Source organism: Pelecanus crispus, chromosome 18 (assembly GCF_030463565.1).
Source record: "Pelecanus crispus isolate bPelCri1 chromosome 18, bPelCri1.pri, whole genome shotgun sequence".
Taxonomy (NCBI): domain Eukaryota; kingdom Metazoa; phylum Chordata; class Aves; order Pelecaniformes; family Pelecanidae; genus Pelecanus; species Pelecanus crispus.
This window is the reverse complement of record NC_134660.1, coordinates 128043-144007: the sequence shown is the minus strand read 5'-3', so window position 1 is coordinate 144007 and position 15965 is coordinate 128043. Positions and strand designations below refer to the sequence as shown.

At 53.3% G+C, this 15965-nt stretch overlaps 2 protein-coding genes across 2 annotated transcripts; one reads left to right on the top strand and one right to left on the bottom strand.

The window, feature by feature from the left end:
• Positions 1-598: 598 nt before the first annotated feature.
• Positions 599-9023, bottom strand: LOC104033362 (myosin light chain, embryonic). Its single transcript, XM_009485981.2, has 8 exons — positions 8992-9023; positions 5485-5739; positions 4595-4622; positions 3917-4066; positions 3176-3349; positions 2682-2759; positions 1951-1994; positions 599-801 (listed from the first exon to the last, which is right to left on the bottom strand). The coding sequence occupies exons 2-7, from the start codon at positions 5581-5583 to the stop codon at positions 1966-1968; spliced, it is 558 nt and encodes a 185-aa protein (XP_009484256.1). The 5' UTR covers positions 5584-5739; positions 8992-9023; the 3' UTR covers positions 599-801; positions 1951-1965.
• Positions 9024-9227: 204 nt separating this feature from the next.
• Positions 9228-15961, top strand: LOC104033364 (parathyroid hormone/parathyroid hormone-related peptide receptor). The gene is made up of 13 exons (XM_075722648.1): positions 9228-9311; positions 11008-11113; positions 11590-11700; positions 11822-11946; positions 12161-12255; positions 12639-12825; positions 13281-13434; positions 13597-13657; positions 14241-14307; positions 14606-14704; positions 15090-15227; positions 15319-15360; positions 15602-15961. The coding sequence occupies exons 1-13, from the start codon at positions 9234-9236 to the stop codon at positions 15959-15961; spliced, it is 1623 nt and encodes a 540-aa protein (XP_075578763.1). The 5' UTR covers positions 9228-9233.
• The last annotated feature ends 4 nt before the right edge of the window (positions 15962-15965 follow it).

Genomic DNA, 15965 nt, shown 5'->3' with positions numbered 1-15965 from the left:
TTATTTTAAGGGGCCTCTGGCCTTTTTTGGCTGGGACAGGCAGCATGTTGATGAAGGAGAGGTGCCTGCTGGTCTTTTCCGTGACAGGGACAGTGGCAGGGCCAAGCAGGTCCCTCTTTGCTCCACAGTGCAGTCCAGCCTGGCCTTGGAGGTCATGCTCATGGCGTAGCATGTTGTAGGGTGGATGAGCTGCAGGTCCATAAAAGGGCTGATTTTAGGGCAGAGAGGAAGTGAAGAACCTCCTAAGAACAGGGTTGTGTCTGATGCAACCTGTCCCTCATGCTCACTTTGCTCCAGGCCTACCTACCTCCATCAGCAAGACATGGCCAGACTGCAGCCCAGCTCCTGGCCCCACACTGAGGGTGGCGTGATGAACAAAGACCCTCACCCCCAAGTCTGAACTCCTCCCTCACATCTAGTGGTCATAAAACCTGCTTTTTTCCCTCTCTGTGGGATCATCCTGCCATCTCCAATTGCTGGTGGAGACCGAGGGGTCTCCTCCATCTACCACTTCAATGAGTAGTCCAAAGCCAAAGCAGAGGTACCATTTAAGGGAGGAAGAAACAAAATTTAATGAGTCAAATGTCACAGGAAAAATCTGAAAAGAATAACTTAAGGTTTAAAAGCAAGTGGCAGATGTCCTATTGTATGAGGCTTAGGCACACATGCATGGAGGCCAACTCTTCATGGTGGCTCATGTGAAAAATCTCGGCAGATGTGCAATATTCAGGGAGGAAGGGACATGGATGGAGGAATCTCGCTGTTTGTGGTGCTCAGGCGGGTTCAAACATTTCTGAGAGCCTGGGAGATAAGCATGAGAAGGCTTAATGTAATGAATCTTTGAGATGAGAATGCTCCTTCTCAGATGAACCCAAAATGTCAATAGCCACAATTCCACACCATTAAAAAAAACACTGTTTCATGAAAATAGTTTTGTGTAGAATTAAATCTCCCTGGCAGCATTTGCCACCTAACCACCTATATTGCTGAGCTGATGAACAGGAACTGGAGAGAAATGGGTTAGAAACAAGAGAAAAAGGATGCTGAACATTCAAAGTTCAGACTTCTGTCTGCCTCCATTTTAACGTTCTGATGTTTAAAGAGATTTGTAGAGGGCAAAAAAAGAAGAGATTTTTAAAGGCTTAATTTGTGTATTTAGCAGTATCTGAAGGTCATTCTGTTTCCATTCTGTTTCTTTTTTTTCTTTTTTTTTTTTTTGCCTGTCACCTTTCACACAGCTGAGGAGTGGTAAAATGTTTAAGAAAAGTAAGCAAGATAATGAAACCATAAGAAACTGGCAGGGGGGGGAGACTCAGGCCAGCTCTTAGTACTTTGGATTTTCTTTTAAATTGACTGGATTTCTGAGGGATAGTTCACCCTAAAAGAAACTTGTTTCTCTGTTTTCCTCAAACGGACTTAAAGGAACACAAAAAGCTTAACAAGCATCGATGGTACATTTTCCATATTCTTTCTAATGTTAATGAGAATGTTAATATTTCTTAAGTATTAGCACAGCAGTATAGAAATTTCCTCTCTAAGTACTTAGTATTTTCTTAGCATCAAGTAATTCACAGCTGCAAGTTTTAAAATATTTATTTCCACGGGCTGCTGTTTAATGACCACCTGAGCTCTTGATGGGCTAGAAAATGTACCACCATAAACCACACCAACCTCTTTCTTTCTGAGCAGAGAATTGACACAATTAACCAGACCACGACTGACAGTCACAGGGCTGATGCTGTCCCGATAAATTTTAAATGGCATGAGTTACAAATGAGGTTTGTTATCACGAACACAGCTTTTTGTGCTTTCAGAGCTGGGATTATTCCTGTGGCATTAGTCCACTACAGGGTTGCTTGTGGGGTTTGGGTTTTGGTTCCTCCACCCCTGGCTGTTATATGCAGGATTTCCAATTTCAGCATAAGCAGCAGGAGACCCTGATAAACTCACCTGAAGTTTCATCTTTCAGCCAGACATGATGTGCTTGACAAAAGCTGGGGAGGAAATGAGAAAGGAAAGCATGAGAAGTCAAAGCATGCTGTGAGCTGTCATGGGAGAGGCAGCAGGGGGTACCCAGAGCATGGGGCACCCCAGGGACGAAGGGGATGCGCTCTGCCAGGGCCGAGATTTCTCCTTCTGTTCCCACCTCTCGCACGCCATCCCAAACATGGTTAGAGTGATACCAAGCCCTTCTTGGAGACGAGACGGTACCACTATCCCCAGTTTTCTGAGGCCAGGGGAAATGGGTACCTTCTTTTCCTCGATGCTCTCCAATTTTAGGGGTTCCCAGATTTAACCACCCCCTCTGCCAGATTTTCACCCTCTTGGAGTCGTGAGTGATCTGAATCTCCAAATGTTCCCAACTAGCCTGGGCTGTGAAAGGTGCTGGCTTTGTTTATTTCTGATAGTTTACAACAAAACAGTGCCAAAACTGGGGATCAAACAGTCCTGAAACCCTTGGAAACATGCTGTCTTCAGCTGCTTTTACTGGAAATCACTGGCACAAATGCCTTGTTCCCACTCCAGCTGACATGTCTCACAGCTGTCCTCGGAGAGGCTTTGGAGGGTGGGCCACACCTGCCTCTCAACGATCACCAGTGTCCTCACAGAGAACACATTTTGCACCCTAGGACAAGATGACCATGTCTGGGATGGCCCCAATGGGCATCTCTTGCTCCTACCTTCATAGCTGATACAGCCATTGGCATCTTCTTGCCCTGCCATGAGCTGCTCCACCTCGCTTTCTGTCATCTTCTCCCCTAGAGGAGGAGGATGGAGAGGTGAGGGGAAGGGTTCTCAGCCTACCAGGACCCTCCTGTCCTTCTTCCAGAGAGCCAAAGCCACCAAGAGGAAGGAGAAGGGAATTAAAAAGGAGCTGTGTGCCACTACAGACTGAGGAATGCTGGTGGGAGATTGTGGAGAGAAGACCAAGCTGCAATGCTTGTCTGATAATTGAGGATTTTATGGACTCTCCATCTCACCTGGATCATGCATGAAGCTGTGGCATAAGATGGAAAAGGCCACATATTCAGGAAGCCATTAACTCCTACAAAAGCCTATGAGCAGCAGAATAAAAAGGGTCTGTCCAAGCTGTGAGACCAGCAAACTAACCCAAGCCATTTGCCCAGAAAGAGCTTAGGGGTGTCCTGCTCCCCTTCCCAGGGCCAGCCCGTACCCAGCGTGACCAGCACATGGCGTAGCTCAGCCCCCATCACCATGCCATTGCCCTCCTTGTCGAAGACACGCAGCCCCTCCACAAAATCCTCAAAGGTGCCCTGCTCCTTGTTGTGGGTGAAGTGCTGCAGGATGGGGAGGAAGGTCTCAAAGTCCAGCATCTTTGTGTTCATTTCTGGAAGGGGAGGAGGAGATGGGGTCAGAGATTAACTTCATCGGGCTGAAGTCAGCCTCTGAGGACCTCCTGCTTGACCTTCCTGGTCTCATTTCCATCTGAGTACAGGAGAGAAACCCCACAAAGTTATGGGACTATTAGTATACTATGGTTGAGATGGGAAGATCCATACGAGGAATAAAGTATTAACATCTGGGGACTGCACATAGACTGCCGATATCAGCCAAAAATTAAAACCAGCAGGTAGGTTCTCTGCCACCAAGGCAATGTGGCTGCACTGGGACCGGTCACGTTACACCAATTTGCACCAGCTCAGGATATGGTCTGCTAATCATCAGTTGCTACCATCCCCAGCTGAGGACAGCCTAGCCCTTATATCAGCCATGGTACGGGGAGGATGAGTGAGGGAATTTTGCAGGAATGAAGCCTCTCTGCGTCATTTCTTTCTTAATTCTTTCATCTTGCAGGGCTATTCCTACAGGGGACGTAATCCTTCATTTGCTGCCAAGGAGCAGAGGGATTGCTTGTCCCACCCTGTCCCTGCTGCCCCAGGGCACCTGCTGTCACCTTCTGGTTTGGGCTTGCCCAGCACCTTCAGGACCTCTGCGTTGGTGGGGTTGTGACCGAGCGCCCGTAGGACGTCCCCGCACTGCGTGTAGGTGATCCGCATGGCTCCCGTGGGTGTCCGGTCAAACAGGCTGAAGGCTTCTTTGAACTCTGCAGGGAAGAAGAGCTCAGATGTCCTCTGCCATCCTGGCCCCATTTCCCACCCTGCTGGGAGCAAGTCCTGCCTGGTGGGCAGGGAAGGGATGGACACATGCGTGGCGGGTGCCCTCTGGACCTGTCGCTGCTGCCCAGGACAGGCAGCCCTGCGCTAGCTTGAGCAATGAGCCACCAAAGCTTGCCAGACTCCTTCAATGAGTCGCTCAGCTTCTTGAGCAGCTTTTGCCACCCATGCAGAGCTGGCTGGATGAATCCTGCTGGGATTCCTGTACCACCTTGCACTAGCAGCACTGACTTTCTGATTTCATATGTCCCTTCTGCCTGCTAGGAAACGTCACAAGCCCATCCTGGAGGATCAGCAGCGTGTCGGGGGAATGGGGGTACCCGGATCCTGCCGGGCTTTTCCGCAGGAGGGGATTTGATGTGTGGAGCCTCAGCTGTCATATCTGCTGTGAAAAACTACCTGTAAAAAGACTCCCCATTTCTAGTGCCATCTCTGGGAGAAGGTGAATCTGCACTTACCTTCAATCTGCTCTGCAGTGAATTCAATCTGTTGAGAGAAGAGAACAGAGCTGGGCATGAGGGCTGTGTTACTGCCTGGGGGTAACAAAGGGGCTCTCCCCTGTGTTTGAACATCTCCCTCCCCAGGCTCCACAGACTGCTCGGGGCGGGGGGGCTGTATCCATGCTGTGTCCAGCCATGCCATGCCTGGGAGTGCTCCTGCCCTTGCTGTGGAGCCAAGATCCCTACGGAAAGCACAGCCGGCAGCAACACAGCAGGCAAGGGGTGGGCAGGCAGCGGGGATGCTCGGACCACAGTCAGGGCTGTTTTGGGTGGAAAGGATGTTGTTTCAAGGCTTCACCCCTAGTTCAAGTGATTAAACAGCCTCCGTGCTGAGCCTGCTATTAGCAACGCTCCTGCCACAGCTCTGGCTTAAAAATGTAACTATATCCTGGGGAATCACAGAAAAAGTGAACTCCCATTGCAGACACTTGGATAAAAGATGCTCTCATGTGGAGGAAACAATGCAGGCGGCCAAATTCTTCAGGATGGAGACAGTGGGTGGCATAAAAGCTTTTTAATGCTGCCAAGGCCCCAACACAGGGTCTCAGCCAGGACCTGTGGGGTGTTTGACTCCGCAGCCGGAGCTCTAGGCAGCAGTGTCCCTGTGCGAGTGCAAAGCAGTTTCCTTGGGTGAGTGCTGTGCAGGGCTGGATGGGGGAAGACTGAAACATCTTCCCAGCGAGGAGAGCATCATTCCCAGCCCACTGTTTCAATGCAATCTGATAATTTTCCCCTCCCAACCCTGGCTCTCAGCCTGGTGAATGCTGTTTGCGTGGCACGTTGCATTGCCTGTGCCTGGCAGATGATAAGCACGAAGAAAGACAGCGATGTCTTCATTCATCACTCACCTTCACACTCTTGGGATCAAAGGCAGGCTCTCTGGGTGGCTCTGGGGCTGAAGCTGGTTTGGCTGCTTCCTTCTTCGTGTCGGGTTTCTTGAGCGGCATCACGCTCGGTCTTTGCAAAGGTGCAGGGATGAGTCCTGCTGCCCAGCAAATCAACTGAATGGAGGGATGAAAGGCAAAGTCTGCTCCTTCCCTTATATATGGAGCCCTGTCCTCACCCCGGAGGGGCAGGCCAGCGGCTGGAGCAACTTCTACTTACTATAAAAGGAAGAAAACTCAAACAAGAGCGACCCCAACTTGACAATTGCCCATTGTCATCAGCTCCCGAAGCGGCAAAGCCACCAGCTGTGTCCCGTGTCCCTGTGTCCCCCCCCTCCCCCAGCAAAAGGAGGGACATCTCCCCCTCCAGCACCTGCACCGGGTGGGCTGCATGGGGGCCACTTGCTAAATGATCACTGAAAACCTAAACGCAAATGGCCCTGAGCGCCTGGCAAGAAAATAGTAACACAACGGCTGATAAACCTGACGCGATACCCACGGGAAAAGCGCGTCTGTTTCTAGGGAGGCCTGCAAGGGTGGATGCTGCAGAGCCCTTTTTAATTTTATGAAGTGCTGCTTCAAAGGAGCTCAGTCCTCTCTGAACGATCCCCCTGGCCTCGTGCTCAGGGTCTGGTTTGCCCCAATCTCTCCCCAAGGCTGAGCTTGTGCCCTGGAAAAGGCCACACTGCAGGCAAGAATCTGTGCTCACTTCTGTCAGGATGGCTAATGAGGGTAATGCAAAGGATGGCTTAAAGCCAGGCATTTAATTCATCAGCTCCAGTGGGAGGTGCTCCTGCTCTTACCCTCTCCCAATTGTTTGAAGACCTGCAGAAGAGGCAGAAGTCATCGAGGTTCAGCATCCCAGAAAATGGGGTCAAGGATTACACTGAGACATCCTAAACCATCAACTTAAATATAGCCAGACTGCGACAGAGCACAGGAGAAGGAAAAATCATGCCCAGTTTGCACTGGTATTTTGGTAACAGAAATAAATGGGCAAAAATTAATTGCAACAGATGAGAGCATCTTCTCTGCTGTGGAGATGCTGCCCAGCCTCATTTCTCTGGCCAGTGCCTGCTTAAATTGGGCAGCAGGGATAGTTGTAAGCCACTGGTGGAACAGGATCCTGTGAAATGCTGTTAGTCCTGGTGCGAGAGCTACGAGGTCCTGGCCGGAGTCTGATCCATTATATTTGTACATATATATATATATGCACATTATATATGTATGTATTTAAGTTTTGTTTATACATAGATATAGAAAATGCAGTTATATTTTTATTTTCAGGTTGTTGAGTCAGGCTGGTTCAGGTCATGCTGTATCACAGCAGCTTGGCATGACCGGGTAGGTCTAATCCTGCTGTTTTGGAGCTGCTGCAGGGCTAGGAGTGATGGGAACAGGGGGCATCACCAGTTCAGCCCTGTGCCCAGAGCCCCCTCAGCCTCTTCCCTGCTGAAATGCTGCTAAAAGCTGGAGGCTGAGCCATCACCAGCCAGGTTATGGGGGTCTTTCAGGAGGAGGCAGCAGCCGCAAACTGCTGGGAAATTTGCTGTCTGCCATTATCTCACGATTATTGCTAGCATGGATTCGGGGAGCTGAGGGGGCTGCATGATGGGGCTTGGGTGTGTGTCGTTCGCAATGATTGCTTTCCAGATCTCTCTATAATATAGCAAGTAATTCAGCAAAAAAAAAAAACAAAAAAACAAAACAAACACCCAAACCCAACGCATTTTGCTAACTGCAAACTTGAAGACTGGGTCAGATTTCGCCTGCAGTGGGAATCAAATTGCCCCTGAGTGTTGGTGCCACCCCCTCAGCCAGCATCCATCCATACATGCATCCATCCGACTCCAAAATAACCTCACCTTAACTCTGTCCTCACTCCCCAGCAGCTTCTGGGTCAGAAATCAGTACCCAGAGGAGCCTTCAAGAAAACATTAATCCTGCAATTTAACTGCTTGTCCCTTCTGGTGTCAGCACCCACACAATGGGCTGGGGTGGTGGCTAAATTGGGCTGGGGAGATGGGCAGCTGCCCAAGATGCCCCTAATCCCTCCAATCCCTCCTTGATTTACAGCTGATTGCTGTGGCAGGGAAAGCAACCGAGAGGCTTATTTTCCTGTCTGATTTAATCAGAGGGAGCAGCAGCACCTCCTGAGTGCTGTCATTTGGATTTGCTTTGCCCTCTCAGCCGGCTGATATGCCTTCCCTCACCGCAGGAGCTGAGCAGAAGTCTGACCCTGCTCCAAGCAGCCATGAGGGCTCGTGGTTGGGACCAGAACAAGCTGCCTGGCCAGGAAAACCCCGAGGGAGGCTCCAGGGGCTCTGCCCTGTGCAGGATTTTGCCCTTATGGAAACAGCAATAACTGCACCTGGCCATGGATTACATGGGCTAGGGGTGAGGCCCTGGGTTGGGAGACTGCTGTTCCCAGGGCTTGGCACTGGGCTGGTGAATTTCAGCTTCATCCCACTAATGACAACCTGCTTGGGGAACAAGGACACCCCCACCCCCCACGCTCCCGTTTCTGCAGGGGGTCATCCGGGCTGCTGCAGGGACACAAGGTGTTCGAGCTGGCAGGTTCAAGCTGGGCATCCGCATGATCCCAAAGCACAGGGGACAGCCCTGGGGCCTCCCTGTGGGGATGCAGGTGACAAGGGACTGCTCTGGTGGGGATGGCGTCAGCTGTGGTGGGACCAGCTCTGACCCACCAGCCCTGCCTGTTTGGTTTACCTCATTCATGGGCTGCATGAGGCACCCATCAGAGTGGAAACTGCCTGCTGCCAGGACCGTCCATCTGTCCGGCCCACTCCTGCAGGCAGGAGCTGTGCTGATTTAGCCATCAGCCCCCCTCCACAGAATGCTAAATGCACTTGTGCAGTGAGGTCCTTTTGCAAAGCAAATGCACAAAGGCACTGAGGTGCTTGTCTTAGTAGCAGGACTGATCCCAGCACGTCTCCCCAAATCACACCCCAACCCTGAGAGAAGGAAAAGGGTTAAACTGGCGTCTGCCTGAAAGACATCCTATCTCGGGAGCATCAGTGCTGAGGTGATGCTCACGTGCTTGCACCCTCTGCCTCCCTACCTCCAGCCACTTAGCTGGGATTTTCCCCAAGATCCTCCAGCTCCTTGAGACCAGTCTGGGGCTGGAGGGGACCGAGCAGTGCGGGGGCAGTGGGGGGATGCTGTGACAGCTGAAAAATGAGCCACCAGGCAGTGAGAGAAGTTTCTGAAAAGAGGAATCTGCCTTGAATGCAGAGGATTTTAGCACCTAGGGCTAAGCCAATAAACCTCTGCCATCCCCATCCAAACGGGAATTGTTTGCACATGCTCCAGGAGCTGCTTAAAGCAGGCAAGACACGGAGACTGAATAGCAGCAAGCATGGTGGGGGGAGGAAACCCCCTGCCTGGTAAGCCTGTGAGCGGCTCCCTATAGCACTGCTGGGCCAGTGCCCACCAGGACAGGGGACTTACCTCTGGGTGCTCCCTCAGCCCTGAGAACCCAGGGACGAGCTGTGCCCCTGCCGCCACCTCGCCTCAACGGGGACTGCAGCTGGGAAGGTGCTCCCAGAAGATGCTTTGTCCTGCCGAACGTGCCAGCCCTCTCCATCACCTGCGGCCCCGGGCCAGCAGCAATTCAGCTGCCCCCAGGTGAAGGCTTTGCTTTCTCCAGCTCACCGTCCTCGAGGTCCCCATTCGAGCGGTGTGGTGGGACCATGGAGGCATCCATCCCCGTGGGAGGCATCATGGTGGCTCTCCTCTGCTGCTGCCTCCTGAGCTCTGTGTGGGCTCTGGTAAGTCTGCGTGGCCCCATGGGCTCCTCCGGTCCCTCTCCTGGCTTTAAATATTGCTAACTGTGCAACCCGCTCTGGCTGGGGGCTGTGTGCCCCCCAGCTGTACGTCCCACTCTGCAGAGCTGTCAGACAGAAGCCAGGCGGGAGAGGAGAGCCTCTCCACTCCCACTAAAAGCTTTCCAGCAAGCATGGAGACACCGCAATGTGATGGTTTTTCCATTTCTTGGACGCATCCAGGGCAGGGTTCGCTGCCTCAGAGGCATCGGGGGAACAGAAAGAGCGGGGCAATTTACGGTCAGTGCAGGCAAGGCTGGAGGGAGGTGGTGAGGGCAGAGCTGGGTGCACCCAATGTGTCTCCCAAAGCTGGGCCCCCACCCTGCTGATGCACCCCCAGGACCTCCACTCCTGCCCTACATCCTTCATCAGCCCCCCATCCATCCACCCACCCAGACAGCTGCTTTCGGGAAGAGTGTGAATGGGAGTTTCAGGGTCTCCTCTCTGGAGCAGGATTTGGCTGTGCTCACCTGTGGGCAGTCTGAGAGCCAACGCAATCCCCCTGCATCCCGGCTCCTTTTCACTTCCAAAGCTGGTTCCTCATCCCAGTTCCAAACTCCTTTGGGCAGCTCAACCCACAACGTTCCAAAAGACGTTTGCACGTGTGGTGCGACTGGGAGGCTGCAGATGCCACAGGCTGCAGCCGTCTGCATCACACTGCTCCCAGCACTGGGCATCCGCTTGTTTGCAGAGCCCTGGCCAGCCACTTCAACCAGGGGCTGCCAGACCCGGCTCTGAAGGGCTCAGCATGGGCAACGGGGACATCCAGCACCACTGGTGGGGTGGGCGAGGAAGTGCCAGGGCAGAAGCCTGACATGCCACTGAGTTCTAGCACAGACACATGAACATTTCTCAGTGGACCACGGACAGGGTGGAAGGGGGGGGCTTGTGGTCAGCCTCAGCCTTGCAAGAGGGAGAAATGAGAGCAGGAAGGTAGGCAGTGCTTTTCTCTTCCCCGTGTCATCTGACTATACCCAAAGCTGCATAAACCTGACTTGCCTGGGGAGGGTTGGGAGAGCCCAGCCATGCTGCGGCTGCTCCGTTAGCTTTGCCTACCAGCACATCCATTTTCCACGTGTCCTACTGTCTTCCCTGCCTATCTCTTGCACTGGCTTTGACTCTCATTTCTTGCTCCAAGGATGATCCTGCTTGATGCTACGAGTCTGCAGGCAAGACCACCATGCTGCAGGGTTCAGCAAAGCATTGTTTCCATGTCAGGAGATGATGGTCCCGTAACAGCCCTTGAGCCCATTGTGATTTTGGACTTGGTGTTAATTAGCGGGTTCGTGGTAGGGAGCAACGGGGCATTTTGTAGCAGCAGAAGTGACGTTGGTCCTGCCCCGAGTCTGGAAGCGTTTGTGGGTGTCTCATCAACCACCTTCGGGGTGCTGCTGGGACAGAGCAGCTTCGCTCCCAGCTCCTGGATCCTGGCCACGGGTGGCTCGTATCACCAAGCAGGCGGTGGTGGCTCTCTGGGGACATGGAGATCACCAGGGTGGGTCGAGCTTTCCCAGGGAGGATTAATCCCTAAATTGTGAGCACAAAGAGGAGACCTGAGCCGAGCTGCCATCTGACGCTTCTAGCCCAAGCCAAGCCATGCAGAGGAGGGGGGGGGGTCATCACTTTGGCTTTGTCTTGGCAGGTTGACCCCGATGATGTTCTCACAAAAGAAGAGCAGATCTATCTCCTCGTGCAAGCTAAGGAGAAATGTCAGAGAGACATAAAAGCCCAACAGGAGAAGATCAAAGGTAGCATTCCTTCCCTGAGCATGGGTGAGCCAGCCCCGGTGGAGCTGGCGGCGTTGTGGGAAAGGCTTTCCCCCCTGATGGGAGTGGGATGGGACCAGGGAAATGTGCAGCTCCTGGGGGCCACAGGGTCCTGGTGTGGGTTTGTGCAGCTCCTGGCACCATGGCTGCTCTGGGCCCAATTAGGTGCTAATTAAATCATCACCCTGATTAGCTAGCCTGGGCTGCCCTGTACACACTGCAAATGAGAGCATGTGGAGGGGCCTTGATTCCCACCCCGCCCCCCAGAGGAGGTGGGACACGATGGGACATGTCCCCCTCCCCAGCCCCGCCTCAGCCTCCCCTGCTCTGCAGGCCAAGGGTGATAGCACGGCAACACGTTTTCCTCACCCTGGTCCAGTGCACGTTTGGGGATGCCAGAAGTTATGACGTGGCCCTGTTTGAAGCCAAAGTGAGATGTGTCTTTGCTCTTTGGCCAGACACCAGCTGCCTTCCAGAGTGGGATGGGATTATCTGCTGGCCAAAGGGCTCCCCCAGCCAGGAGGTGTCAGTGCCCTGCCCCGACTACATCTACGACTTCAACCATAAAGGTAAGCGCTTGCATCCGGGCACAGAGCGACCTCACCTTGGTGATAATCCTCCACCAAACAGGGACATGTCTGGGCTTCCCGTGGGTCCTGCCGCTGTCACAGCACCCATCGCCGTTCCCAGGTCATGCCTACAGGTACTGCAGTGCCTACGGGACCTGGGCCATGGCTCTCAGCATCAACAAGACCTGGGCCAATTACACTGAATGTGCTCTGCTCTTCTCCTCCGAGAGCCGGAGCCGCGAAAAGGTGACCTTGCTCATCAGACGTGCTGGGAAAAGGGGTCAGGATGGGGACCAGGGAAGCATGCAGCAAAGGCCAGGGGAATTGCCGTGAGCAGGGGGCTCTTCCCCCTCCGCTCCCCAAACAAGCCCTGCTCCTCCCGTGCTCTCAGCCCAGAGGCCGGGGGCAGAGGGGGGCATGGGCTGCAGAGGGGTCGTGGAACACAGCCCTTGTCTTCCAGGAGGTGTTTGACCGCCTGCACATGATGTACACCGTCGGCTACTCCATCTCCCTGGGCTCCCTCATCATTGCCATCTGCATCCTGTCGTACTTCAAGTAAGGAGGAGCTGAACAACCATCCCCCTGTCAGGAAGAACCGTCTTTTCCCCACCGTCTGCTCACACGACCCCCCCCCCCCCCCCCCCCCCCGCGAGGGAGCAGCCCTTTAGGGAATGGAAACCGGCCCCAAACCCCAGCACAAACATCAGACCATTTCCCAAAGCCCCAAAACACCCCCAGTATGACCAGCTCCCCATCCACTCCGCTCTGTTCTTGAAGGGGTTGACATCCCACTTGCCCCCAGGTCTGGTTTCTGTGCCCATGGGAGGGCTGACACCTTGGAGCGCACCTTCTCTGGGACTCCCCCGTTGCCTGAGCCCACATGTGATGAGCTTGTTGGGCAGCCGGGGCTGGGCTCGTGTCGCACCCCTTCTCCGTAGGCGCCTGCACTGCACACGCAACTACATCCACATCCACCTCTTCACTTCCTTCATCTGCCGGGCGGTGAGCATCTTCGTGAAGGACATGGTGCTCTACTCAGACACACTGGCCAGCGAGATGGAGAAGATGCGAGAGGATGACTTCAAGGCAGAAATGGGTCCCTCACCAGGACAGCGGAGCCACCTGGCAAGTGGTGTGCCGAGACCGGAGGCAGGATCAGGGGAAAATGGGATTTAGGAGCCCTGGTTCAAGGGCATGCGCTTGGGACCCTCCCAGATTAGGGCTGTGCTGCTCAGAGGTGGTGCAGTTGGGGAGGTATGAAGGGCCACCTGCAGCTCCACCCAGCTTCTCCCCATCCTGGTCCCACAGTAGAAATCAGAGCCACAGAGGACACACGTCTCACACTCTGAGCTCAGAGTGCCCTCATATGGGAAATAGGTCTCATATGGGAAATACCTAGAGTACGTGCTCTACACCTGATGCTGGGCTATCCCAGGGGAGATGTAGGTCCGTGCAAGGGGAGGAACATGAACCATGCATGGGGCACAGCCTGGGTTTCGCTGGCCAGAGAGCAAAAGTCACCAGGTTTTGCTTTCAGGGAACAGCCTGATATGGGCACCTCTCTGACTATATATCCACAGGTTGGCTGCAAGGTGGTGGTGACTCTCTTCCTCTATTTTCTGGCCACCAACCACTACTGGATCCTGGTGGAAGGTCTCTACCTGCACAGCCTGATCTTCATGGCCTTCCTCTCCAACAAGAACTACCTGTGGGTCCTCATCATCATTGGCTGGGGTAAGCATGGACCCCAACCCAATGCTGTGGCATCAGCTATGGATGAGTGGCACTGAGTGCCTAGAAAAGGGCAGTGGGATGCAGACCAGCTGCCAGGAACTGGTTTGGTCTGCAAACATGATGCTTCATCCATGCTCCTCACTCTGGTTCCTGCCTCTCCAGGTCTCCCTGCTGTGTTTGTGTCTGTCTGGACCAGCGTCAGGGCCTCCCTGGCGGATACAGAGTACGTAGGTCCACCTTCTTCGACAGTCCTTTGGGGAGGGAAAGACTGGTTGCAAATGCTAGCAAAATATCTGTGGGCACCAAAACTTATGAAAATGAAAATTTTCCAAAAAGAACAAGAGGAGCAAACACACGTACAAGGCTTGTTCATAAAACTGTCGGTAATCCAGACTGATAGTGGTTTTGTTCTGCATTTGGGAGGAAGATGGATGCAGCTTTACACCATAAATTGATCAATAAACAGTGCAAAGATGAATGCTAAAGGGCATGTTCTAACACTAAGCATTTTAAAAGGAGAAAGGTCACCAGATGTACAGCAGGAGTTTTAGATGAATTGGTCAAGGAGCCCTCAGGAATATTAATGCTAATTTAAAACTGATTTGCAACACCATAATGGTTATGAATGCTTGTAGCATGGCTGCTGAATCTGTAAATCTGAAAAGATTTACACAAACTCCACAAAGGGAGTGAAGGGTGGGAGGACAGGGATGTTGGTTGAAGGGGTACAGGGAGCCATCAGCCAGCAATTTTTCTTACCAGTGATTTCAGGTTTCTTCAAGGTGTTTCTTTACTGGTTTCTTCAGGTGCTGGGACCTCAGCGCGGGGAACATGAAGTGGATTTATCAGGTTCCCATCTTGGCTGCCATTGTGGTAAGAATCCCGTGGCTGAATCTCCCAATCCCTTTTGGGGAAAGGGGATTGACAGAGACCCAGAGCCACTCACTTGTGGTCACTGGGGTTGTCCCCCCAGCCACCCCGGCACCCAGGCAGGACCCATGTTATACAGAGGGATCCAGGGGCACTGGTCCCTCCACACTCTGACCACAGCATCACCCCTACGTCCCTGCCTGCAGCTCACCCAGAACTGCCTGTCCTTGCCCCGGGGGGCTGCTTGGGCAGACCTGAGGTCACTGCGTGCAACAAAACCACAGTGGGTGTTTGTCGGCAGGTGAACTTCTTCCTCTTCCTCAACATTGTCCGTGTGCTGGCCTCCAAGCTCTGGGAGACGAACACAGGGAAGCTGGACCCCCGGCAGCAGTACAGGCAAGTGCCGGCAGCAGCAAAACCATGCCCCGGCCCTGGTCTGACTCATTTTCCGTCTGTTTAGCTGAAACAGCTCCCCAGAGGGTTGTGAACAAAGAGCAGAGGCGCAGGAAAGGCTGCAGGAGTGAAGAGGGGTGGCAGGACGATGGCAGCCAGCACTTCTGGCAGCTCAGTTTAATTGAAACAGCAGGCTCAGGAGTTCAAGCTCTGCCTGCTCCCTTCTCTAAGCTGGACACTGTGCAATAGCTATGCACAAACCAGCTGCGGCAGCAGCAGCAGTTAAAGCGACTGTCCTCTTCGCTAGGACGCTTACCAATATCTGCAAGGGGGGGTGCAGGCTGGCTGGCAGGTCCTGGCTAACAGCTTAGAGCATTTCTCCTCTCAGGAAGCTGCTGAAGTCCACACTGGTGCTGATGCCGCTTTTTGGAGTCCATTACGTGGTGTTCATGGCCATGCCCTACACCGAAGTCTCTGGGCTCCTGTGGCAGATCCAGATGCATTACGAGATGCTCTTTAACTCCTCTCAGGTATGTCAATATGGGGCGTCCAGGGACCGGGGGGGCACACGTACAGCATCCCCGCTCAGGACTCAAACTCCACCTCTGTCTCTTTTGGCAGGGTTTCTTTGTGGCTTTTATCTACTGCTTTTGCAATGGGGAGGTAAGTTAGAAGTGCAAGCAGCTGAGCTCCCTGTTCTAGCCCCTTTAGGATCGGGGAAGTTAACCCGCAGCCCCCAGGCTGGGTTAACCAGAAAAAAATCCTCTGATCCATCCCTCTCAGTAGGATTTGGAAAGGGAAAAAAAAAAAAAAAAGTCACTAGGAGTGAAAACCACAGGAAAGGGAAGGGATGCCTGTTTTGCTGTTTCTGGGCACCAGCAGCCATCTCCAATCTCTTCCTCAGGTGCAGGCAGAGATTAAGAAAGCTCATTTTCGGAGAAGCCTGGCGCTGGACTTCAAGCAGAAGGCGCGTGCCACCAGCGCAGCGGGGAGCTGCTGCTATGGTGGGCTGGCCTCCCATGCCACCACAAGCTTCAGCATGAGCCTCATGGGGCGAGGGGCAGGGAGCACACAGCAGCGGGGGCTGCTGCTCCCTGCCTGTGCCAGCCTGCCGGGCTACATCCCCAGCTCCTTTGCCTCGGATAACTTTTTGCCCTGTCCAACCCAGATGAGCCAGAAAGCCTGTGGGGAAAACATAGTGAACTTAACGGACCTGAATCAGTGTCACCCCAACCTAAACAAAGAGCTGGAGACGATGCTATGAAATG